At 41.1% G+C, this 27,400-nt stretch overlaps 1 protein-coding gene across 6 annotated transcripts in view; it reads left to right on the top strand.

The window, feature by feature from the left end:
• Positions 1-27,400, top strand: part of wdr7 (WD repeat domain 7) — a 695,157-nt gene that overhangs the window by 58,722 nt on the left and 609,035 nt on the right. For all 6 annotated transcript variants that reach the window (XM_080182523.1, XM_080182596.1, XM_080182751.1 and 3 more), the window contains 5 exons: positions 1,363-1,537; positions 3,923-3,999; positions 5,593-5,712; positions 5,852-5,997; positions 10,489-10,591. In XM_080182523.1, the coding sequence (XP_080038649.1) occupies positions 1,363-1,537; positions 3,923-3,999; positions 5,593-5,712; positions 5,852-5,997; positions 10,489-10,591 (621 nt within the window). The remainder of the gene's footprint in view (positions 1-1,362; positions 1,538-3,922; positions 4,000-5,592; positions 5,713-5,851; positions 5,998-10,488; positions 10,592-27,400) is intronic.

Here is a 27,400-nt window from a genome sequence, read left to right as displayed (position 1 = left end):
GATTGGGGCTGGGCAGGGAAGCCTGACTGGGATGCACTGAAATTGTTGAGTCTGTACGTGTCAACAGCATGAATCAGAGTTTTGACAGCAAATGGGCATTCACAAAGGTGGAAACATGCAATATTATTGAGGTGGAAATGGGTCGTCTTTGTGGACCAAATCTGTACTCAAGTGGACACTTGAAATTGTGAGCTGTATGGTTCTATCTGAGGCAATCCGTTGGGAGGCAGTTGTAATTAGTGGTGGGTGTATGGAGTTTGTGGTGGATGCCAAGGATATCTGGATGTGGTTAAAACCCTCTGACAGGACAGAGACAGTGAGAGGTTCTAGAGAGCTGAGGGTGAGGTAGAGCTGGGTGTCATTGGTGTGTGTGTGGATAATGATCTAGTGGATATGATATTTCCAGTAGGCAAGATTTAGAAGAGGAGCCAAATATTGTTGTTTGGAATAGTGTAAAGCAATCATCTCCAGTGAGGAAATTGTGCTTGACAGGAGCTTGTGCAATCAGAAATTGGTACTGACAACATATTTGGTTAAAGAGATGGGTTTTGAGGAAGTTGTTGGAGGATGAAGGAATGGTTTTAGATTGGGATTTCAAGAGTTTAGAGCTTCAGTGTTTGAAGGCATGCCAGACATGAGCACAAAAGGATTAAGGGATGCACAAATGGCCAGAGGTGGAGGAACTCTGAATTTTTGGAGCATTGTAGGATTGGAGAAGGTGATAGAAATAGGATGCCACAGAGCCATGAAGAAGTTGAATATGAAGATAAGAATTTTAAAATCATGACAAAATTTCACTGCAAGTTTTGTGGTGGAAAAATAAATTTTATTTTCCAGTAAGGCTGTATTCTTGGTCAGTTGGCATTTTCAAGACTATCACCAATTCATTCTTGTTAGTTAAGAATATCAAGAAGTGATGTAACAAACACAGATAAATTGAGCTGAGATTGTCGATCATCCATGATGTAGTTGCGTGGAAAAGCAGCTTTGGGAGTCGAATGGCTCATTCCCAAATTTACTCTGGAGGTAGTGGGATTGACAGGAAAAGAAAAACAATTGCTGGAGGTAATGGGGTTGCAATCAGATTGGGGAGAGAGAACAAGTTGTGGGTATTTCTGAATAGGCAGGCAGATGAATTGGAGGAAGGTGGTGTGGTCAACCATGTCAAAGGCTACAGAGCATCACAATCACACAAGAGGGTTAAGTCTGAGATTATGTGGAAACCTAAGGGACAGATTCAAACTTGGTATTGTGTGAAAGATGGGCACTAATTTGGGAAGTAATAACATTGACAAGGTTTAAATAAACAGGGATAGGAATATAGTTTTAAATTTTCCCTTTCTAATATTGTATCAAAAATAGTTTTATCAGTTCAGCATCGGAAGTCAAAGAGAAGGAAGATTGCTATGCTACGGACATTACCCAGAAATCCTTGTCATTGATGCCATTAGCCTGGAGGTCCTTTATTCTTTGGTATCCAAGATTTCTCCTGATTGGATTAGCTCAGTGAGCATTATTCGTTCACTGAGAACACAAGGTGAGGAATGAATTTTGTGAACCTGCATTGAGACCTTTTTTCTTTGTATAATTATTGCAAGTTATAATGGAGCTATAATTAGAATTTTTGAAAATTTGTTAGAGGTACCTGTGAATGAGCTTAATAAACAATAGTCATCCATTATTTCAATTCTGTGTGTCAAATATATAGAACTTCTTTGCAATTGCATCCTACTCAATCCAAAAAAAAATTAGCTGTTCAAGCTGCTTTAGTTCCAACATTATTAGAGATTGTAGAAGTGAAGCTTAAAACAATATAACCTAGTGTCGCAGTTTGTATTTTACTGGTTTTCCTTGAGCATGACTCATGATATTTCTTGCATTGGAAATGCTGCATTTTTGACTTAACCATCAGTTAAAGGACAAAAGGCAATTTGAAATTCTAATTCACTACCAAAGAGAGAAGAGCCAACTCTAAAGTTACTTATTTACACAAGTTTCTGTAGCTTTAAAATGATTGAGGAGCGGTCAACGGTAAAAATGGTCTCTCTTCACAGTTGATGGAATTATCATTGTTGATCAGTTAAATTAGCAACTATAATTTGTGCATAAACAGATGTAAGACAGGACATGGGGAAACACTCTAGTTAGGGAGACATCAGAGAAGGTTATGTGACCATGTGTGACCACATGTTACTTGCAATAGTGAAAGGTGTGGTCAGTTACCTTGGATTTTGATGACTTGAAAATAAACTTTCACTCAGAACAGTGACTGTTACGTTTTAAAAATATTTTATCGGCAAAGAAGCAAGCTGTGTGACAACCACACTGTGAAAACTTTGTTGTATCCATTCCTGTACATTGTGTAAACTCTCCCAGTTTCCTGGTTTAAGTTTATGCTGCCTTCAACAAAATTATTTTCCAGTTGCTTCACTAAAAGTTGGGTAAATAGACCTAATGGCACGGATGAGATTGTAGTAGTTTGTACCCACAGTAAAAATTCTAGGTTATGATTCGCAGCTTTAACTATACGTTAGGTTGTTAAGTTTATAAGGGGCACCAAGTTCTTAAATGGGAGTGAATGATGATGGTGAAGGTGCGATGATGCCATTTAACACCTAGGTATTAAAATACTATTTGAGTATGTGCCTGGTTGGAGAGTAAAACTATATTTCAAACTAAATAACTTGTCCAAGTTAGCCAAGTTGTTTCATATTATCAGTAACTTCATAAGATTTAATTCCATCATGATTGTTGACTGTTGTGAAATCACAGTGTTTATGAAGCATCTGTGTAAAGAGAGACCTTTATAGATGCATTAAAAAATTGAACAACTAAGACTATTTAGTTTTTCTGTCCTGAAAAAATATTTTTAGGAAGTTGCTTTTAAGTACTGGTGGTAGTAGTCCTGAGTTAAAAATGCAACTGTATGCTGATTTTTTTTTTAAATGAATGGAACACGACATTACTGGCAAGGCTAGTATTTATTGCCCATCTTTATTTTAACTGAGTGACTTCCTAGGCCATTGGAAAGGGCAGTCAGAACGCAACCACATTACTGTAGATCTGAAGTTGTATAGGCTAGACACTGTAAGAGCAGCAGATTTTCTTTTTAATGACAAAATGGTAGTTACATAGTCACCATTAACAAAGTTAGCTTCTTGGTACAAATTTTATTTATTAACTGAACTTAAATTTCTTAGCTCTTGTGATGGAATTTGAACTTCTGCTTGTATTTTGTTAATGTGGGCATCTGGGTTACTCATCCAGTACCAAAATCCCAAATGCTCTTGTTCCCTGAATGACCAGACTGGTTCAGTACTATGCAGTTGCTGATAAAATGAAATAGATGATCACTGTATGTAATACCTTGCGTTTTCATTCTGAGTTGAGTTGGCTTCTCTAGTTCAAAGATAATTATTTGTCATTTATTGTCAGTGTTGACCATAAATGCATATTTTTTGTGGGACTGGTTTCATTGGTCATTTCTATTCCATTCTCTGTTTATACTGTGCAGTGGAATTAGAGTACTGGTCAGTAACAATGAAAGAATCGTGCATGTATAAATCTCATCATGCTTTTGTGATTTCATTATACTGAATAAGAATTTTGTTCCATTGTCATGGTCCAGTTGATCAACGGTATTAAAACATGGCCTCTTGTAGACTGTGAGCTCACCCGTTTGTAACCAGAACAAATGGCACCTGAGGGTGCTACCTTGTTGCTAGTGGCAGTTTGCCCCAGGAAGTTACATGATATGTGCCTCTGGAAGCATAAACTCTCATCTGTAGTTGGTTACCAGACTTGCTTCAGAAGCAGTTCTGCAGTAGAAATAGTGTATAATGCAAATCACATCATTGTGCGTGACCTTTAGCTGAACTGTTATTGTTAAATGATCAACAATTTGTTCATTTTCTATTCTCAGAGGATACAGTAGTAGCTGTTTCAGTAACTGGAATTTTGAAGGTGTGGATTATTACTGCTGAAATCAGTCGAATGCAGGTATAATTTTAAGCATTTGGATAGTGTATTTTTGTAAATCGGCAAGTTCTCTTCTGATTGAAAGTTTCATGTCTAATCTACATTATATAGACATTGTACTCCATGAATAACTATATTTATTGAATGGTGAAGCAGGCTCATGGCCGAATGACGTACTCCTGCTCCTAACTTTATGAGCAAAACTCCCAGAAAACTATCTGCTGCTGTTTGCAATTTCCATGGGATCTCTTAGACCATATAAAGAAGCTGATGGGCTCATTTAATACCTGATGTGAAAGGTGAAATTTCTGACAATGCTGTAATCTCTACAGTGAAGTATCAATCTAGGTTATATTTTGAAATCCTGGAGCAGGGATCGAACTAATGATCTCTGGACTGAGTGTTACAGCACTGGATCAAGTTGAAAAAGTTGAAGGACCTATGAGTGCTCGAGGGAATATACAAGATTCCACTGGTTGGTGGAACAAGGGTTGGAGGTCTACGAAGATTAAAAACGAGGATTCAAATTCAATGCGCTCATTTTTGTACGTCATTGAAGACAAAATGATGGTTAAAATACTTAATTTGACAGAATACAGGTAATGTAGTTAATGTTTGAACAAGTTGGAGTTTACACAGGTAGGATATTGGAACCTGGCAAAGATAACTTTGGAAAAGTTTACTGTAGGGTGACAGAGGTTACGAACATTTTTGGTAATAGTTTCAAGTAAAGGTCTGTCCTAAAAGTTGAACATTTCAGGTTATCTGAGGAATATTGGAAGTATGCATTCCCATGATTCTCAAAGACCACTTAAATAATTGGAAGAGTAATTGAAGTTTTATGATTCTTATAGACCAAACTCATCTGATGAATCATGGTGTGAGAAGATGACCGTATCTCACTGTTTTTAGTAAAATGAATAAACAAAATTTTAGGAATAACTTGTTTCAAAGTTTCCCTTAAAAGCAGATATACACATTCAGCTCAAGTACAATCAGCACTGGAGGGCAAGTACCTGTCACAGGTGCTATATTGAATTCTTTGGGTATGTAGGTTCAGACTAGGGAATATTGACTTAAAGATATTACAGTAGAATCAAAGTATGATGAAGTTGACAAGGATACTTGAAGATGTGGGATTACTTTATAAGCTTAGTTTTCTAGCTCAGTTACTGAATGAGAAAAGTATTGCGCAGCTAGTAACAGGTGATTGAGTTTGCACGGTGGCACAGTAATTAGCACTGCTGCCTCACAGCGTCAGGGACCCAGGTTCGATTCTGGCTTCCACTCTCGACTTGGGTCACTGTCTGTGCAGAGACTGCACTTTCTCTGTGTGCGTTTCCTCCCGCAGTCCAAAAGACTTGGTTCGTTGCATTGGCTATGCTAAATTCTCCCTCTACCTGTACAGGTGCCAGAGTGTGGCAACTGGGGGATTTTCACAATAACTTCATTGTAGTGTTAATGTAAGCCTATTTGTGACACTAATAAGGTTTAAAAAACATGTTAACTTCAATTATTGATTGTTATACAACTAATTGCAATGTATTACTTCCTCTAAATCTGGATCAGAACTGTGAGCACAAAAATGCTTCATCTACTTTTTCTAATTTATAGGATACTGAGCCAATATTTGAAGAAGAATCCAAACCCATTTACTGCTTAAACTGTCAAAGCATTTCATTTTGCACATTCACACAGCGATCCTTGCTGGTGGTTTGCTCCAAATATTGGAGGGTAAGATTTTTATCCAGTTTTGCAATTGAACATTAAAATATAAAGCTAGAATTTTAAAATATTTTTAATCCATCTAGACATTCTGGAATTTGTAATGCAGTGCTATAGGTAGGATACATTTCTCGACTTTCTCTTTCAGGTGTTTGATGCTGGAGATTTTTCATTGCTATGCTCAGTAAACAGTGAGAACGACCAATCTTGGACTGGAGGTGAATTTGTAGATGCTGACAAGGTTGTCATTTGGACAGAAGATGGAAGTAGCTTCACTTATCGGCTGCCATCAAGGTATTTGACTTGATCTTTATTTTGTATTTTTTTTTCCCTTTATTCTTGCATAAGTCATGGGGTGTTGCTGGCAAGGTCAGCATTTTTTGCCCTTCCCAAACTGCCCTTGAACTGAGTGACTTGCTAGGCCAGTTAGAGAGTAGTTAAGAGTCAACTACGTCACTCTGGTTCTGGAGTCACAGAAAGACCAGACCAAGTAGAGATGGCAGATTTCCTTTTCTAAACATAGAACATATAGAACATAGAACATTACAGCGCAGAACAGGCCCTTCGGCCCACGATGTTGCGCCGACCAGCTTTTAAAAAAAAACACTAACCCGCTAATCTAAACCAATCCCATTTCGTCCATAAACCTATCCACAGATCTCTTAAACGCCCCCAAACTAGGCGCATTTACAACTGCAGCTGGCAGGGCATTCCAGTCCCTCACCACCCTCTGGGTAAAGAACCTACCCCTGACATCAGTCCTATAACTACCCCCCCTTAATTTAAAGTCGTACCCCCTCGTGCTAGCTTTCTCCATCCTAGGAAAAAGGCTATCACTATCTACCCTGTCTAAACCTCTAATCATCTTATATGTTTCAATAAGGTCCCCTCTTAGCCGCCTTCTTTCCAGCGAAAACAACCCCAAATCTCTCAGTCTCTCCTCATAGGATCTCCCCACCATACCAGGCAACATCCTGGTAAACCTCCTCTGCACCCTCTCCAAAGCCTCTACATCCTTCCTGTAATGTGGGGACCAGAACTGCACACAGTACTCCAAGTGCGGCCGCACCAGAGTTGTGTACAGTTGCATCATGACGCTGCGACTCCTAAATTCAATCCCCCTACCAATAAACGCCAAGACACCGTATGCCTTCTTAACAACCTTATCTACTTGATTCCCAACTTTCAGGGATCTATGTACACATACACCTAGATCCCTCTGCTCCTCCACACTATTCAAAGTCCTCCCGTTAGCCCTATACTCAACACATCTGTTATTCCTACCGAAATGAATTACCTCACACTTCTCCACATTAAACTCCATCCGCCACCTCGCGGCCCAGCTCTGCAACCTTTCTAAGTCACCCTGCAAACTATGACACCCTTCCTCACAATCTACCACACCTCCGACTTTGGTGTCATCAGCAAACTTACTAATCCACCCAACTATACCCTCATCCAGATCATTAATAAAAATTACAAACAGCAGTGGCCCCAAAACAGATCCCTGAGGCACACCGCTCGTAACCGAACTCCATGACGAATATTTACCATCAACCACCACCCTCTGTCTCCTATCTGCTAGCCAATTCCTGATCCAATTACCTAGATCACCCCCAATCCCATACATCTGCATTTTCTGCAGAAGCCTACCATGGTGAACCTTATCAAACGCCTTACTAAAATCCATATACACCACGTCAACTGCCTTACCCCTATCCACCTCTTTGGTCACTTTCTCAAAAAACTCGATAAGGTTAGTAAGGCACGACCTACCCGCTACAAAACCATGCTGACTGTCTCTAATTAATTCATTACTCTCCAAATAACTATAAATCCTGTCTCTAGTAATCCTTTCCAAAACCTTACCCACCACAGAAGTAAGGGCCAGATGGTGAACCAGATACATTTTTACAATAAGGTGACTAACTTTATATTGCAGATTTATTCATTTGAATTTAAATTCAACCAACTGCCATGTTGAGATTTGAACCCAAGACCTCAGAGCATTAAACTGGGCCTCTAGACTGTTGGTCCGCATCTCTCCCAAATGTTGATTTAACAATTAGTTGGAAGTCTTTATTGTGGTTGTTTTACTTCCTGCACTTCTCATGTAAAGGTACCAGCCTTTTAACATGTAGTGTCCTGATGCTTGTGCTTATTAACATTTGATTATCACATTGTAATGATGGTATGATATGGAGGAGGGAACTGAGTGTATGGTGTCGAAATTATGATCTGGAGGAGGGAACTGAGTGTATGGTGTCGAAATTTGCTGATGACACCAAGATTGGTGGAACGGCAAATTGTGTGGAGGGTGTGGAGAGTCTGCAGAAGGATCTAGATAGGCTGGGCGAATGGGCCAGGAACTGGCAAATGGAATTTAATGTTGGCAAATGTGAGGTTGTCCACTTTGGTAGGAATAATGGTAGGAAGGACTATTACTTACGTGGCGAAAAACTGCAGCATGCGACTGTGCAGAGGGACCTCGGGGTCCTTGTGCATGAGTCGCAAAAACCCAGCCTGCAGGTGCAGCAGGTGGTCAGGAAGGCAAATGGGATGCTGGTCTTCATAGTGAGGGGGATTGAATATAAAAGTAGGGAGGTCTTGCTGCAGCTGTATAGGGCACTGGTGAGGCCGCAGCTGGAGTACTGTGTGCAGTTTTGGTTGCCGCACTTACGCAAGGATATTTTGGCCTTGGAGGGGGTGCAGAGGAGGTTTACTAGCCTGATACCGGAGTTGAGGGGGTTGAACTATGAGGAGAGGCTGAATAAACTAGGCTTGTACTCGTTAGAGTTTAGAAGAATGAGGGGCGATCTCATTGAGACGTATAAGATGATGAATGGAATGGATAGGATAGAGGTGGAGAGGCTCTTCCCGCTCAGAAAGGACAGTAGGACTAGAGGGCAGAGCCTCAAGATAAAGGGGGGGTGGTTTAGAACGGAGTTGAGGAAGAACTTCTTCACTCAAAGGGTGGTGAATCTCTGGAATTCTCTGCCCGTAGAAGTGGTGGAGGCTGCCTCGCTAAATATATTTAAGACACGGGTTGATGGGTTTTTGATAGGCAAGGGGATTAAGGGTTATGGGGAGAGGGCGGGAAGGTGGAACTGAGCCGCGACAGATCAGCCATGATCTTATTGAATGGCAGGGCAGGCTCGAGGGGCTGGATGGCCTACTCCTGCTCCTATTCCTTATGTTCTTATGTTAGCAAATGCTAATGTTCTAATTGGTGATATAAATTAAATAGAGAGCTTGAGGGAGGACAGGTGAGTGAATATGATTCAAATTAGGTTTTGTGTACTGCAGGTTAGGCTAGTAGAGTACGTTAACATTGTAGTCAATGATGTGTGAATTAGTGTATTGGGACAAACAAATTGTGCTTCATCTTAACATGCGTTCTTTCTTTCAAACAAAAATTTTAATAGCTCTAATTCCCTGCCATATTTCAGTGGTAGTATGTACAATGGTTAGATTTTATTAAGTAAAACAAAACAGAATGCTAGTAATACTAAGCAGGTCAGCTGCATTTGTGTGGAGAAAAACATAGTTAATAATTCAGTTCGCTGGCCTTTTCCGTTCAGATTTTCAGCATGTGCCGAAATTTTCATACGCTTTTAGATTTTCGTTACGTGTATGCATGTGCCTGACAGGGAGAGTCAGACAGACATTTACATTCAGGAGTCTATGACAAAATACTAAATTCCATGTTTGTTGGGATCCTTTAAAGTTCAACTCCCATGCTTCTGGTCATGGGATCCCTCCACTTCGTATCATGCCTTGCCCCATCCCAACTGATAGAGTAAAAAATCTCCCAGATTCAAATTTTGCATTTAATGCCATTTGTGCCAAAACTTGGGATTACCTACCAGTTTTGCCAAAACTTTAGTTTCTTTCCACAGAATGATTTGGATCATGATGAAAGGATTCATGCTTCTAAATGTGAGCACCTGTTCTGTGTTATTGTGAACCCCTAGGATCATTGCCTGATATTAACAAAGCCCTGGACCATTACCAGTTATATTCACAGTCCATTGTTGTTCCTATTTATTAGTGAAACGCGAGACCACTTCCACCTCAGTATTACTGAACCTCATTATTTCTGACCATACAGTTGCATTCTATTTCCCTTTCTGAATTTTGCTACATGCCAAATACCTATTTCTAACTTCTGCATCATGCGTATTGTTATGTTGTATATTCTCAGTGTTAAACATAGTAATGGATTAAAACTAAATATATTGAAAGATGCTGACTGTTTACACAGAATAATAGAATTGTAGTAATTAATCCCTGAAGTACCAGTAACATTCGGAAATACCATTTAATAATCAAATTTGGCTTACTCAGCCCCTGTGGTTCGGCTGTGATGTTTGATTAACTAAGCAGAACCACAGGAGATTTACTTAATTAATTGAATCCAACCAGATATTTTTCATTCTGTTTAAAGTTTCAATAAGTTATTTCTAATGATGTATGTTATTAGAATAAGGAATATCAATGATATATTTGAATACACGTCAAATAGATCTCTGCACCAGCTGTTTCTTAAGGTAATAATTATTAGCAACATTATGTGGGGTTCTGTTTTTAAGCTAGTTATTGTAGTAATTAGCATGATGCTTAATAAACCTAAATCTAGGTCTCTGTGAATGAAGTATTGAATTTGTACATTTTATTATTTGCTTTTTGAAATTCTGTTAAGTGCTTCCCTGTGGTAAAGTTTATTGCAATATGTGGTGATGTATGGAAAATTAAAAAACATTTTTCTTTGTATTTTTCCAACAGCTGTTTACCAGCCAGTGAATCATTCCGCAGTAACGTTGGCAAAGCCATTGAGAACTCCATTCCTCCATTACTATACAGTGTGCTGGACACGGAAGAAAAATCTGTAAGCAATATTTTGTTTAGCAATGTTTTGTTTGATTTGAGTAGTCAAATTTATTTTGTATAATATTTTATATAAATACAAAAGAGATGGGCTAGGCTATTAGGCTATTTGCTAGGCTATTATTCCAAAAACCCGGCTAATGTCCTGGAGACCCAGGTTTGAATCCCGCAATGGCAGATGGTGAAATTTGAATTAAATAAAAAAATCTGGAATTAAGAATCTAATGATGACCATGAAACCATTGTAGATTGTCAGAAAAACCCATCTGGTTCACTAGTGTCCTTTAGAGAATGAAATCTGCCATCCTTACCTGCTTTGGCCTACATGTGACTCCAGAGCCACAGCAATGTGGTTGACTCTTAAGACTGACTAGGGATGGACAATAAATGCTGGCCTGTCAGCAAAGCCCATGTCCCAAGAATGAATAAAAAAAAATTTGCTTGATTTGTTGGTGCATTTATTTTAGGGAATGGATATCTCTCTTTCTGGTACAGAATTTAGATCCCCATTGTATGTTCTTGATGGGATCTATTAACGTTAAAATATTGCACTGTTGTCATATTTCAATTCCTCATTCTGATATTTTCAGAATGAGATTTGCATCCTATGCTGCATTGTGCAGGGATTTTCTTTGGAATGGATCTATATCCCTATGACAAGGCTTAAGATTTGTCAGAATCTTGCAAATTACAAAGAAAGAATACCTTGGATAGATTTGACTCCAGTTTGAACTCAGTATGCTACTCCGTGACTGTACCGTACCATTGCCATATTGTAATAACTGAGATAAATTTTTGCATAGGAATGCCACCACCTGTAAGTTTCCCTCAAGCCACACACCATCCTGACTTGGAACTACTGTCCTTCTTTTACTGTTGCTGGATCAAAATCCTGCATGGTGAATGTATCTACACCACATGGATTGCAACAGTTCAAGAAGGTTGCTCACCAATACCTTCTTGAGAGCAATCAGGGATGGGCAGTAAATGCTGGCCAAGCCAGCAATGACCACGTCACATGAAAGAATAAATTTGCCAAAGTAAAGCTTTTAGGATTTTGAAGTTATTGTGAACCATTATTAAATGCAATTTGGAAATCCAGGCATACTACATCTATTGGTTCCCACTAGTTCCTACTAGTTCCATCCTCAAAAAATTTCAATACGTTTGTTGAGCATAATTCCCTTTCATGTTCAACTTTGACCATATTTTAGAATAGAATAGAGTAGAATCTCGACAGTACAGAAAGAGGCCATTTGGCCCATCGAGTCAGCACCGACCACAATCCCACCCAGGCTCCACCCCCATATTCCTACATATTTTACCCACTAATCCCTCTAACCTGTGCATCTCAGGACACCTAAGGGCAATTTTAGAATGGCCAATCAATCTAACCTGCACAACTTTGGACTGTGGGAGGAAACCAGAGCATCTGGAGAAAACCCACACAGACACAAGGAAAATGTGCAAACTCCACACAGACAGTGACCCAAGCTGGGAATCAAACCCAGGTCCCTGGAGCTGTGAAGCAGTAGTGCTAACCACTGTGCTACGTGATTTTCTAAATCTGTTGTTGAGACTTCCTTAACTGTATATTCCAGCCCTTTCTCAATGACTAGATGGATTAGCCATGCTAAAATACCCCTTAGTGTCAGGGGAAGTTGCAGGGTAAGTACGTTGGGTCACAGAGAAAGGGCCTGGGTGGGATTGTTGTCAGTGCAGACTTGACGGGCTGAATTGCCTCCTTTCGCTCTGTAAGGGATATATGACTGTCATGTCGACTGGGCATAGTTTCCTGTTTTCTCTCTTTATTTGCTAATTTCCAATCTGCTAGGACCATTCTATAATCTAGAATTTTGGAAAATCATAGCTGAAGCATTCACTGTGTCCACAGTTGTATCTTTTAGAAATTTCTGATGTTAGCCTGGGGATTTGTCAGATTTTAGTCCCATGAGTTTCTGTAGTATTTGTTTTCTACTAACCATTTCCTCACTTTTTTAAAACATTATTAAGGTATCTTCAATAGCTGAAGATATCTTCAGCTACTCTCTACCGTTTTACATACATCACTGTTTTTGCATTCTGTATTAACCTTCAATTATTCAGTTCTTTCAGCCTGGGTTATCTCTCAACATAGAAACTAGAAGGAGGAAAAGGCCATTCAGTCCTTTGAGCTTGCTCATCTTGAACCTGTGCCCCCTTGTAAGTGGCACTTCCTCCTTGGGAAAAAGCCTCTGACTATTATACTTGTATAATTTTGTAGATCTCTATTAGTCACTTCAGCCTCCATCTTTCCAGTGAAAATAATCCTAATCTATTAAATATTTCCTCATAGCCAACACCCTCTAGACTAGGCAGTATCCTGGTGAACCTTGTTTGCATTTTCTCCAAAGCGTCCACGTTCTTCTGATAATGTGGTGACCAGAACTGCACGCAGTACTCAAAATGCAGCCTAACAAAGGTTTGATATAGCTGCAACATGTTTTCCCAACTCCTGTACTCAATGTGCTGGCTGATGAAGGCAAGCATGCCGTATGCCGCCTTAATCACCTTGGCTACCTGTGTTGCCATCTTTAGGGAACTGCACACCAGATCCCTCTATGTCAATGTTCCTAACGGTCTGCCATTTATAGTATAATTCATACCTAAATTTGATCCTCCATAATGCATTTGTCTGGATTAAACTCCATCTGCCATTTCTGTGTCCAAGTCTCCAATCTGTCTATATCTTGTTGTATCCTCTGACAGTCTCTGGCACAGTCGGCAACTCCACCAACCTTTATGTAATTTGCAAACTTACTAATCAGACTTCACTTCGTTTATACATTACTACAAACAAAAGAAGTCCCAGCACTGATCCCTGTGGGACACGACTAGCGAAGTTTCTCCATTCTGAAAAACACTCTTCCACCACTAATCTATGTCTTTAACCAAACCAGATCTGTATCCATCTAGCCAGCTCAACCCGAGTCCCATGTAACTTGAGTTTTTGTACCAGTCTGCCATGTGGGACCTTGTCAAATGCCTTACTAACATCCACATAAACTGCATCCACAGCACTTCCATCATCAATTATCTGTGTCATCTCTACAAATTGTCTGTGCCACCTTTGCTTGCTTTTGTCTGCATCACTACCTTGTTCTGTTGCCTTGACTTTTCTCTTTGGAGTTCTAAGTCTCCCTACACCTGAACGCTCCTTCACATCCCCCCATCTCCCTGTTAGTTTCAAACTGTCCACAACACTAGTTATACAATTTATCAGGACACTGCTTCTTGCCTGGTTTAAATGAAGACCGTCGCAGCCAGACAGCTCCCCTTTGCCTGATTATTGATCCCAGTGCCAGTGAATCAAAACTCTTTTTACCCACCCCACTCTTTGCCATGTGTTTAATTCACTAATCTGCTCAATTCTATCCCACTGGCACTTGCTCCGTAACATGTTCTGCAGTTTAATTTGAACTTTTCACACTTTCTCAGCAGAACTTCATTCTTAGTTTTAACTATACTGTTGGTTCCTAAATGTACTTGGATCCTTGCCCTCCTGCATTAAGTTAGTCTCCAGTCATTCAGAAGTGTCCTTAGGTCTGGCATGGGACAGGCAACCCCACTTTTGGAGCTCCTGCCCACAGCTGGAGATTTGTCCACTTTTAAGCTTGCCAACACCTCCAAAGCGTCATCAGTCTTGATGTCAATTTGCCCAAGAGCCTCGCAGTCTCTCCCCGAGTTCCATTCCTTTATGCTCTTAGAATCATACAACGCAAAGGAGGCCCTTAGACCCATCAAGTCTGCACTGACACATTAGAAACACCTGAACTCCCATCTAATCCCATCTGTCAGCACATCACCTTGAACTATGTTCCCCTTGAGAGTGATCCTTTAACTAAGGGGACTAGCTGCTCCTTGTCCACTCTTCCCGTGTCCTTTTATAATCTTGTACATCTCCATCAGGTCACCCCTCGGTTTTCTGTACTCCAATGAAAACAACCCAAGTGTCTCATAACCTCTTCTCTTATTTTAAATGTTCCATCCCAGGCAACATCCTGGTAAATCTCCTTTGCACCCCCTCCAGTGCAATCATATTTTTCCGATAATATAATGATAATATAATGACCATTATATTATAATGATAATATAATGCAGACAGTACTCTAGCTATGACCTCACCAAAGTTCTATGCAATTCCGACATGATTTCCCTGCTTTTGTAATCTATGTCTCAATTGATAAAGGCAAGTGTCCCATGTGCCTTTTTCACCACCCTACTAACATGCCTTTCTGCTTTCAGAGATCTGTGGACAAATATGCCAAGCTCCCTTTGTTCCACAGAACTTCCTACCATTCGTTGAATACTTTCTTGTCAAATTACTCATTCCAAAGCGCATCACCTCACATTTTTCAGGGTTAAATTCTGTCTGCTGCTTAGCTGTCCATTTGACCATTCCATCTATATCTTTTTGTCACCCAAGACACTCTAAACTACCTGTCCAATCTTTGTGTCATTCTGCAAACTTACTAATCATACAATGCCATTTATATAAATGATGAATAATAGGGAGTCCAACATCCCTGTGGTACCACTTGACTCTCCACTTGAAGAGACAAAACCTGCTCAGGGATAGTCAGCATGTCAGAGGGAGATCATGCCTAACAAATTTGATTTTTTTTTTGAGGAGGTGATCAGGTGTGTAGACTTCCTGGCTCCCAGTCACTAAAGCAGCCTTCTGTTATCGCCCTCTGTCTCCTACAACTGAGCCAATTTTGAATTCTCTTTCTCAAATTACCCTATGTCCCATACGAATTTACCATTTTTTTTTTAGAAGTCTCCCATGTGGGACCTTGCTAAAGGCTTTGTTGAAATCCATAAACTACATTGACTGCACTACTCTTGTCCACACACCTAGTCACCTTCTCAAAAAATTCAGTCAAATTTGTTCGGCATGACCTCCCTCTGATAAAGCCAAGATGACGGTCCCAGATCAAGCTCTGCCCCTTCAAGAGGAAATTGATGCTCTCCTTCAGAAGTTTCTCCAATAGTTTCCCTACCACTGATGTGAGACTCACTGGTCTAGTTCCCTAGTTTATCTCTATAACCCTTCTTAAATAACAGAACCACATTAGCAGTTCTCCAGTCAAATGGCACCTCCCCAGTGGCTAGAAAGGAATTGAAAATTGGGTCAAAGCCCCTACACTCTCCTCCCTTGCTTCCCACAGCAGTCAAGGACACAGTTCATCTGGACATACTAATTCTCTTGGGTGAAGACGGATGTGAAATATTTAACACACTACCGATGTCCCCTGGCTCCACTCATAGATTTTCACCCTGACCCCTCATGGGCCCACTATTTCTCTGGTTATCCTCTTCCCGTTGATATACTTAGAGAACATCTTGGGATTTTTCCCTATCTTTACCAGCCAGAACTTTTTCATGTAGGTACAGAGGAGATGTCAGGGATAAGTTTTTCACTCAGAGGGTGGTGAGTGAGTGGAATTGGCTGCCGTCGGTGGCGGTGGAAGCAAACTTGCTGGGGTCTTATAAGAGACTTCTGGATGAGTACATGGGATTTAATGGGATTGTGGGTTATAGATAGGCCTGGTAGGTTGGGATATTATCAGTGCAACTTGGGGGCCGAAGGGCCTGTTTGTGCTGTAGTGTTCTATGTTCTATATCCCCTCTTTACTCTCCTAATTGCTTTCTTAAGCTCAACTTTGCACTTTGTGTGCTCCACTAATGCCGCCACAGATTAGCTCCCCTAGTCCTGCTAAAAGCCTCTCTCTTTTTCTTCTCGTCGTATCCTTTCATTATACATTGCACTTCATGATCTCAGTTGTCACAAGAGTGCTTTTCAATGAATTATGTACTTTTGAAGGGCAGTCACAGTTGTAATGTTGGAAATACGGTAGCTGATTTGTACACAATGATGTTCCACAAATAGACAGAGATAAATAACCAAGTCATTATCTTTAGATGGTGGTTGAGGGATGAATTTTGGCCATGATGCTGGGAGAATTTCTCTTTACTTTGTTTAGGGGAGATGGAGCCTAAGTTTAAAAGGTGGCATTTCTGACAATGTAGCATCAGCCATGATTACATTGAATAGCTCTTCAGGCTCCAAGGGCCACGTGGTTATCTACTAACTCATATTTCTCAGGTTGCATATCCTCCGCTTTGCATTGTTGGCTGAGACAATGAAGCTTAAACCTTCAACCTCTGACTCTGAGATGTAGTGCTACCTTTGAAACATGACTAGCACCTTGAGGAGGCTTTGCGACTATTTATCTGTGGTGCAGTCCCACTTTAACTGGAGTTGTAATGACATTTGTCTGCACTTTTTATTTGTCATTTTATATTCTTTAATCTCATGTTTAATTCAATTTTTTATTCCATATCTAGTTGCCATTGGGTCTGCACGACAGTAACAGCTCTATTGCTTTTTAACTTCCACTCCAAAATAGTAAATAGTAAATGTTAAAAATAAATAAATTATTGTTTATTTTTTGGTTTGTTTGAGCAAAGGCATCTACTATTGTCGTGATAAAAACGATAACTCTTGAATCTGAGGGTTCAAGCAAAGAATTTATTTCAACATATAATGTCAGAAGTTGTAGTGTGACATAGATAGGATGCAAGACTGGGTGGAAAAGTGGCAGATGGACTTCAACCCGGATAAATGTGTAGTGGTCCATTTTGGCAGGCCCAATGGGATGAAGGAGTATAATATCAAGGGTAAGACTCTTAGCAGTGTAGAGGATCAGAAGGACCTTGGGGTCCGGGTCCATAGGACTCATAAATCAGCCTCGCAAGTGGAGGATGTGGTCAAGAAGGCGTATGGTGTACTAGCTGTCATTAATCGAGGATTGAGTTTAGGAGTCGTGAGATAATGCTGCAGCTTTATAAGACCCTAGTCAGACCCCACTTGGAGTACTGTGCTTAGTTCTGGTCGTCTCACCACAAGAAAGATGTGGAAGCTATTGAAAGGGTGCAGAGGAGATTTATAAGGACATTGCCTGGATTGGGTGGCATGCCTTATGAGGATAGGTTGAGGGAACTAGGTCTTTTCTCCCTGGAGAGACGAAGGATGAGAGGTGACCTGATAGAGGTTTATAAGATGTTGAGAGGTATAGATCGGGTGGATTCTTAGAGGCTATTTCCCAAGGCTAAAATGGTCGCTACAAGAGGACACAGGTTTAAGGTGCTGGGGAAGTAGATAAGAACATAAGAAGTAGGAGCAGGAGTAGGCCATCTAGCCCCTCGAGCCTGCCCCGCCATTCAGTAAGATCATGGCTGATCTGTCGTGGCTCAGTTCCACCTTCCCGCCCTCTCCCCATAACCCTTAATCCCCTTGCCTATCAAAAACCTATCAACCCACGTCTTAAATGTATTTAGCGAGGCAGCCTCCACCACTTCAACGGGCAGAGAATTCCAGAGATTCACCACCCTTTGAGTGAAGAAGTTCCTCCTCAACTCCGTTCTAAACCGCCCCCCCTTTATCTTGAGGCTGTGCCCTCTAGTCCTACTGTCCTTTCTGAGCGGGAAGAGCTTCTCCACCTCTATCCTATCCATCATCTCATATGTCTCAATGAGATCTCCCCTCATTCTTCTAAATTCGAACAAGTACAAGCCTAATTTATTCAGCCTCTCCTCATAGTTCAACCCCCTCAACTCTGGTATCAGCCTAGTAAACCTCCTGTGCACTCCCTCCAAGGCCAAAATATCCTTGCGTAAGTGCGGCGACCAAAACTGCACACACTACTCCAGCTGCGGCCTCACCAGTGCCCTTTACAGTTGCAGCAAGACCTCCCTACTTTTATATTCAATCCCCCTCGCTATGAAGGCCAGCATCCCATTTGCCTTCCTGACCACCTGCTGCACCTGCAGGCTGGGTTTTTGCGACTCATGCACAAGGACCCCGAGGTCCCTCTGCACCATCGCATGCTGCAGTTTTTCACCATGTAAGTAACAGTCCTTCCTACCATTATTCCTACCAAAGTGGACAACTTCACACTTGCCAACATTAAATTCCATTTGCCAGTTCCTGGCCCATTTGCCCAGCCTATCTAGATCCTTCTGCAGACTCTCCACACCCTCCACGCAATTTGCCGTTCTACCAATCTTGGTGTCATCGGCAAATTTCGACACCATACACTCGGTTCCCTCCTACAGATCATCTATATAAATGGTAAATAGCTGAGGCCCCAGCACCGACCCCTGGGGCACTCCACTAGTCACCAACCGCCAATCCAAATAGCACCCATTGACCCCCACTCTCTGCCTCCTATCTGACAGCCAATCCCCTATCCACACTAACACCCTACCCCTAACTCCATGCCCCCTGACCTTCTGTAATAACCTCTTGTGCGGCACCTTATCAAACGCCTTCTGAAAATCAAGAAACACCACATCTACCGGTTCTCCTCTATCCACCGCCCTAGACACATCCTCATAGAACTCCAATAAATTTGTCAGGCACGACTTCCCCTTAACGAAACCATGCTGCGTCTGCTCTATCAAACAATTCTCCTCAAGATGCCTCGCTATTTTCTCCTTGATCACGGATTCTAACATTTTACCTACAACAGACGTTCAACTAACCGGCCTATATTTCCCTGCCTTTTGCCTGCCACCCTTCTTAAACAATGGCGTAACATTAGCCGTTTCCCAATCTTCCGGCGCTTCCCCGGAATCCAGCGACGTTTGGAAAATAATCATCAAGGCATCCACTATCACCTCCGCCATTTCTTTCAGAACCCTTGGATGCATTCCATCCGGTCCTGGGGACTTGTCCACAATCAGTCCCTCCAGTCTTTCGAGCACTGCCTCTCTAGTAACAGTAATGTCATTCAGGCCCTCCACTCCTACCATCTTTCCATCGCTAACACCCGGCAAATTATTCACGTCCTCCTCTGTGAAGACCGAAACAAAGAAGTTATTCAAGGCCTCAGCCATTTCCCCATCCCCTACCACTAAGACTCCCCTCTCATCCTCTAAGGGTCCAACGTTCACCCTAGTCAGCCTCTTCCTTTTTATATATTTATAAAAACTCTTACTATCGTTTTTTATATTAAGTGCCAGCCCAGCTACATAGTTTATTCTACCCTTCTTTATCAACTTCTTTGTCATTCTTTGTTGATATTTAAACCTCTCCCAATCCTCTTCTCGCCCACTACTCTTAGCTACTCTAAACGCATCCGCTTTTAATTTAACACTTTCCTTTACCTCCTTCGTTATCCACGGCTGATTATCTCTCCTGCTACGGTCCTTTTTAACCATCGGAACAGAAGAGGTACAGAAGAGATGTGAGGTGTAAAGTTTTCACTGAGGGCCGTGAATGAGTGGAATCGGCTGCCGTCAGTGGTGGTGGAGGCGAACTCGTTGGGGTCTTTTAAGAGACTTCTGGATGAGTACATGGGATTTAATGGGATTGAGGGTTATAGGTAGGCCTAGTAGGTAGGGATATGATCAGTGCAACTTGTGGGCCAAAGGGCCTGTTTGTGCTGTAGTGTTCTATGCAAGGGAGAGAGATTTTCAGTCACACGAGGATCCCCTCAATGATGTAGAGTTCACAGCAAATTTTTATGCATTTCTAATTTTTTGTTTTCACAAAGCATTTTGGGACAGTTATTAATTCTTAACTATACTATGTCAATGTCATGTAGGCCTAGCAGATGTTTCTGTTATATCAGCCTTCAGATTTTAGTTTGCTAGTTTCTATGGTGACCCAGTCATCAGGTATGATCTTTGGTTCCCCTCCTCCTTCCTCTGTATAGCAATGAATGGTATATTTATACAGGCTGTTAAGGCTGTTGTTGTTAGCTGCTAAGGTTCAACCCCAGCCACCTTTCGTCAAGAATCCTATCAACCCTAGGAAAGGAAATCTTGTAATTAGAGCACTTATTTTAAGATTAGTTAAGCATTTTAATATTAACTGTATTAGTATGAGTCCCCTAGTCCCCATTTTGCTATGATTGCAATGAGGCCTGATTATTGTGGACTCTGCATCATACAGCCAGCAGCAATTTCTCCTGTGCTCCGATGTCGGGATCAGGATCCAAAAGCATTGTATCTGGAGTAAACCCTTGGTTTGTTGAGTGTATGTCTTATTTATATGGTTGCAACATTTAAAGAAATTCAGGTATTAATCAGAGCACAGATGGCCTGCATGCTTTGTTAAAAGTAACTAAACAGAATACCAAAATTCAAGTTTGAAACCTGTGATGTGATGTGCTTTAATATTTGTCCATGAAAGTACTTGATCCTCAAAAAAGTAGAAAATGTTAACTTGAATTGGTCTGCGAGGGAGACGATGACCCAGTGCTATTGTCGTTAGACCATTAATCCAGAATCTCAGCTAATGTTTTAGGGACCTCGGTTCAAATCCTGCAATGGCAGATGGTGGAATTTAAATTCAATAAAAAATATCTGGAATTAATAATCTTACTGATTACCATGAAACCATGGTTGATTGTCAGAAAAACTCATCTGGTTCACTAATGTCCTTACTGAATCTGGCCTACGTGTGACGTCAGACCCACAGCAATGTGGTTGACTCTCAATTGCTCTCAGAAACGAAGTGCTGGCCAGCCAGTGACACCCATGTCCCATGAATGAATGAAAAAAAAATCTACTTTTAATACAGTTCCATCATCCTTTTAATGCAGTTAGTCTTACTTATATATCACTCCCAATCTTTTTCCTACTACGTTATTTCTGTTAGGAGTATTTTTGATGTGTGATATATTTGGTATTAACTGTGTAATAATACAGTAATGTTATGTGCTGCCTTCACTAGAAAGGACAGACTTGTATCTAGTTGGAACTTTTATAGTCAAGGGTTGTGGGGAATATTGTATGACCATCCAATAACAACCATCTAAAATGCCTGTGTATTCTTGAAAGCGCATTAGATTTTATTTTAGGAATGAATTTATGAATAGTAGTGTACAAAGTCTTACAGTGAGCTGTTGGGCTCTTTAGCCCATGTTTCGGCTGCGATAAATGCCCTTATAGTTCAAATGGCGTCCAGGGCTCAAGCACACGTTTTGGGGTGACTTACCTGGATTGCATATTTATGTAGACATTTCTCACATTTTTGCACACTAGCAGGATGGAAGTCCCCCCTCAATTGCTGGCCACCCTGACCCCATCACCACCAGTGCTACTAAAAGGAATCATAATCTACTTACAAGATAATTGGTGTTTGATTTCTTCTGGCATTTGCTACGATTGTACAAGTGTTTGCTGTTTTCTACAGTTTTTCTGTAGGATCTTTTTGCTGACTTTAAAGCTTTTGCACTATCCATTTGCTCCCAGATATGGATGCGTGCATCAGCCTTTATCCTTGAATATATATGTGTGATATCAGTTTCTGAATTGGTAGCTGAGTGTGAAATCAAGTGATGATGTTTTCATTATCACCTTCTTGGTGTTTCTTCATTGCTTGGGTATTTGCATCTCTTGGGTGTCTGAAAGGGTAAAGGTACAAGAGGAGAGAGGGGCCATCTGTAGCTTGCAAATAAGGTAAGCGTGGGATGGGGGGTAAGTGGGATGTGTTTAGAAAAGTTAAGTATGAGGATACAGTTATGTCATCACTAGCCAAAACCTTTGCACTGGCCATACTGACACTAAGAGCTAAAACTTGGCAAGGTCTCAGATTTGTTGATCCAGAAAACTCAGGCGACGGTGCAGAGGGACCTCGGGGTCCTTGTGCATGAGTCGCAAAAACCCAGCTTGCAGGTGCAGCAGGTGGTCAGGAAGGCGAATGGGATGCTGGCCTTCATAGCGAGGGGGATTGAATATAAAAGTAGGGAGGTCTTGCTGCAGCTGTATAGGGCATTGGTGAGGCCGCAGCTGGAGTACTGTGTGCAGTTTTGGGCGCCGCACCTGGGCAAAGATATTTTGGCCTTGGAGGGAGTGCAGAGGAGGTTTACTAGGCTGATACCGGAGTTGAGGGGGTTGAGCTATGAGGAGAGGCTGAATAAACTGGGCTTGTACTCGTTAGAGTTTAGAAGAATGAGGGGAGATCTCATTGAGACGTATAAGATGATGAATGGGATGGATAGGATAGAGGTGGAGAGACTCTTCCCGCTCAAAAAAGACAGTAGGACTAGGGGGCACAGCCTCAAGATAAAAGGGGGGCGGTTTAGAACGGAGTTGAGGAGGAACTTCTTCACTCAAAGGGTGGTGAATCTCTGGAATTCTCTGCCCGTTGAAGTGGTGGAGGCTGCCTCGCTAAATATTTTTAAGACGCGGGTTGATGGGTTTTTGATAAGAGAGGGGATTAAGGGTTATGGGGAGAGGGCGGGAAAGTGGAACTGAGCCACGACAGATCAGCCGTGATCTTATTGAATGGCGGGGCAGGCTCGAAGGGCTAGATGGCCTACTCCTGCTCCTATTTCTTATGTTCTTATGAACTGTTCAGTCTTTGTCCTCTGGCCTCTTGATGGTTTGGCGCATAAAGACACCTGAGGGCCCCCAACACTTCTCACTGACAGTGAAGACCTGTTTTGTTCTATCATCCTGCTTTGTTGCTCAGGAGTCTTTTGATCTTTCTACCTTGTAAGATTACTGTTAAAATAGAATCCAATTACACCCCTTGAATTAACTAAGATCGAATAATATCACACACCCAGGCAGAAGAAATTCTTCAATTTCAACAGAATGGAAAAGATTCTGTGCATTTTATCTGCTTCGCAGTTATTGAATCTTATCCTCTTCCACCCACCAACCAATATTTATTTATTCTTTATTAGTGCCATTAATATTACAATGAAGTTATCGTGAAAATCCCCTCGTCACCACACTCTGGCACCTGTTCAGTTACACAGAGAGAATTTAGCATGGCCAATGCACCTGCTCAGCACATGTTTTAAACTGTGGGAGGAAACCGGAGCACCCAGAGGAATTCCACGCAGAAATGGGGAACGTGCAGACTCCACACAGACAGGGACCCAAGTTGGGAATTGAACCCAGGCTCCTGACACTGTGAGGCAGCAGTGCTAACCGCTGTCTGTACCACCGCTGGACTTTGTGCCGTATGGGCACAATGACAGTAATGTGCAGAACAAATTAATGAGGGCTGAGGCAGTCACCAAAATCAATGTTATTGTCTACACTGTGTTATATAAATAACTAATGTAATATTTTCCTGTCAAATTAATAATGCACAATGCTGTTAAAATAAAACTTTTACTTTCTGGTTTGTTTAATGGTCATGATGGAATCACATGTAGGGTGCACACAACACTTACACTGCATTATCTTTGCTACTTTTAATTTTTATAACTCCTGCAGTACTATATTTGTCACCGGATGCCAATAATGGGTATTATCATTTTACTTGGACTTTTCTGTGTTTGTTGAATTGATTGGTGAAATGTGAAAGGGGAAAAATATCATGCATGATTGAAGGGCAGGTTTAAAGTGGTGGAAGGAGTGTGAGAGAGGAATAAGGGACCGGGGTATGAATGAAGGTTTGGCTGACTGGCAGAAGGCGTAGAGTGGGGATAAAGGTGTCTTTTTCAGAATGGCAGCTAGTGACTAGTGATGTGCCTCAGGGGTCAGTGCTTGGATCATAACTTTCAGTAATATACATTAATGATTTGGAAGAGGGAACTGAAGGCATTGTTGCTCAGTTTGCAGATGATACAAAAATATGTAGTGGGACAGTTAGTACTGAGGAAGCAGGGGGGCTGCAGAAGGACTTGGACAAGTTGGGAGAGTGGGCAAAGTAGTGGGGCATGGATTGGGGCAGCATGGTAGCACAGTAGTTAGCATTGCTGCTTCACAGTGCCAGGGTCCCTGGTTCGATTCCCGACTTGGGTCACTGCCTCTGTTTGCATATTCCCCCGTCTGTGTGGGTTTCCTCCGGGTGCTCTGGTTTCCTCCCACATTCTGAAAGACGTGGTTAGGTTGACCTGAATAGGTGCCGGACAGTGGTGACGAGGGGAATTTCACAGTAACTTCATTGCAGTGTTAATGTAAGCCTTACTTGTGATTAATAAATAAAAACTTTAAATCTAACATGGAAAAGTGTGAGGTTATGCACTTTGGAAGGAGGACTGGTGGCATAGACTATTTTCTACATGAGGAAATCAGAAACACAAAGGGACTTGGGAGTCCTTGTTGAAGATTCTGTTAAGGTTAATGTGCAGGTTCAGTCAGCAATTAGGAAAGCAAATGCAATGTTAGCATTCATGTCGAGAGAGCTAGAATACAAGAGCAGTACTTGAGTCTGTATAAGGCTTTGATCAGGCCTGTTTGGAGTATTGAGAGCAATTTTGGGCCCTGTGTCTAAGAAAGGATGTTCTGGCCTTGGAAAGGGTCAAGAGGAGGTTCACAAGAATGATCCCTGGAATGAAGAGCTTGTTGTATGAGTAATGATTAAAGACTTTGGGTCTGTAGTCGTTGGAAGGATGAGGGGGGATCTTATTGAAACTTGCAGAATACTGCGAGGCCTGGGTGGAGTGGATTTGGAGAGGATGTTTCCACTCGTAGGAAGTGCTAGAACCAGAAGGCACAACATCAGGTTAAAGGGATGGTCCTTTAAAACAGAATGGGGAGGAATTTCTTCAGCAGAGTGGTGAATCTGTGGAACGCTTTGCCACAAAGGACTGCAGAGGCCAGGTCATCGAGTGTCTTTAAGCTAGAGATTGATAGGTTCTTAATTAGTAAGGGGATCAGGGGTTATGGGGAATGGGAATGAGAAAAATATCAGCCATGGTTGAATGGCAGAGCAGACTCGATTGGCCGAGTGGCCTAATTCTGCTCCTACGTCTTATGATTTCTCCCCCTGGCCTTATAAGTGTCTTGCCAATATTTATCTCTCAACAGAATCACGAAAACAGATATGTGGCTGTCTATGGCTGAATGTACATTGGCTGCTGTTTCTCTACATTAGCAGTGATTATACATTAAAAGTACTATTGACATTAAAGCCAGATGTGATTCTGAGGTTATTCAAGGCATTACATAAGAAACTCTTTCAATTCCATTATTTTGTGTTCTCTTCCAATATTGTATACACATTAGTGTTTAAAGTTTACTTTGAATTTGAGGTATGTCAGTTGTGAGTGGCCTTGTGTTAACCCTAATTTGTCTCACCTTAAAGCATTAACAAAACTTGTCTGAGCCAAATTAAATTGAGCGAATTGAGGATTTGCGTAGTATTCCTTTGTTAAAAAGGGCTGAAATCAGAAAGCAATAAATGAGTTATAATCTACGGAAGAATAACTTGAGCAGTAATATCAAGATCTAAAAAAGGAATAATTTGTGTTTCTATAATGTTGTTTATGTTCTCAGAACATCAGAACTTTAAGACCAGTTAATTATTTTTGAAGTGCAATTATAGTGTCATAGGACAACGCAGCAGCCAGTTTGCAGTGAGCAAGTAATCTGAATGGACGGTTAAAATAATCTTTTAGCTATGTTATTCAAAGTAAAGTATTTGCGAAAGAAGCATTTTATTCAAACCCAGGTAATCTTGCATTTTTATGTACACTTTTCATTTTCCATTAAGCTCATTTATGAATTGCATTTTTTCACAAGATATAGTTAAGGAAGATTCCACCAACCTGAGATACATTGAATTACATTTTCTTGGCTTACTTGCTCTTTATAAGGACCAAGGTCGAAGCAATTGGAAAATGGCTGCTGAGGTGTGAAATGACAATTCTGCATTGTGGTTGTAGGCACTGTGTAGGGACTGTCCCTTTTCAATATGATCTCTAAAATGTTCACTAGCTGGCAAAGCCTGGAGTAAAAATATTGCTTAAAAATAATGTACTGGAGGTGGTGGCATTACATCTACTATTTAATTGGTGATTGATTTTAATAGCAACAATATTTTAGTTTTAATTGCATAAATTGGAACAGAATGTAGTTTTCTTTGATTGTGACTGCAGCAGTGGTGTCAGTTAACCAGTAGAGGATGCTGTAATATCAGTAGGTGCCATATATTTTATTTTGGAATTACAGCCTGTACCATTTTCCCCTTTAATAATGGTTTCATACTGTGTAACTGCAATCTTGGTGAGAAACGCTACAGATTAAATAGACAGCAAGATTTCAGTTCTGTCCGCAAATAGTACTGCGTGTGCACATTTCACTGAAAGTAGAAACGAACAAATCTTCTCCTGTTATATTTTGGTTAATTGACTTGAAAATTTCCAAAGCCCATTTATTGCTTTAGTATCAAAAGACTTTCACTTGTAACATGAAAATTAGTTGGGTTTTTTAAAAGTACGGTGAATTGAAATAAGGAGCAGCTTGTTTGATTTTGATTTGATTTGTTATTGTCACATGGATTGGTATATAGTGAAAAGCATTATTTGTTGTGCACTGTACAGACAGAGCATACCATTTGTAGAGAGTGAAGGAAATGTGAGAATGCAGAATGTCGTGTAACAATCATTGTTAGGATGTAGAGAAAGGTCATCTTAATGCAAGGTAGGTCTCGTCAAAAGTCTAAGGGCAGCAGGGAAGAAGCTGTCCTTAAGTCAGGTGGTATGTGACCTCAGACTTTTGTATCTTTTTCCCGAAGGAAGAAGGTGGGAGAGAGAACGTCTGGAGTTCGTGGGGTCCTTAATTATGCTGGCTGCTTTGCTGAGGCAGCAAGAAGTGGAGACAGTCAACGGATGGGGAGGCTGTTTGATGTGATGGATTGGGCTACGTTCACGACTTTTTGTAGTTTCTTGCGGTCATGGGCAGAGCAGGGGCCATACCAAGCTGTGATACAACCAGAAAGAATGCTTTCTGTGGGGCACCTGTAAAAGCTGATGAAAGTCATAGCTGTTATGTCTAATTTCCTTAATCTTCT

The sequence above is a fragment of the Carcharhinus amblyrhynchos genome, chromosome 1, assembly GCF_965287045.1.
Source record: "Carcharhinus amblyrhynchos chromosome 1, sCarAmb.v2.hapA, whole genome shotgun sequence".
Classification (NCBI taxonomy): domain Eukaryota; kingdom Metazoa; phylum Chordata; class Chondrichthyes; order Carcharhiniformes; family Carcharhinidae; genus Carcharhinus; species Carcharhinus amblyrhynchos.
The sequence above is the reverse complement of the archived record's forward strand: the minus strand, read 5'-3'. Positions and strand labels throughout refer to the sequence as shown.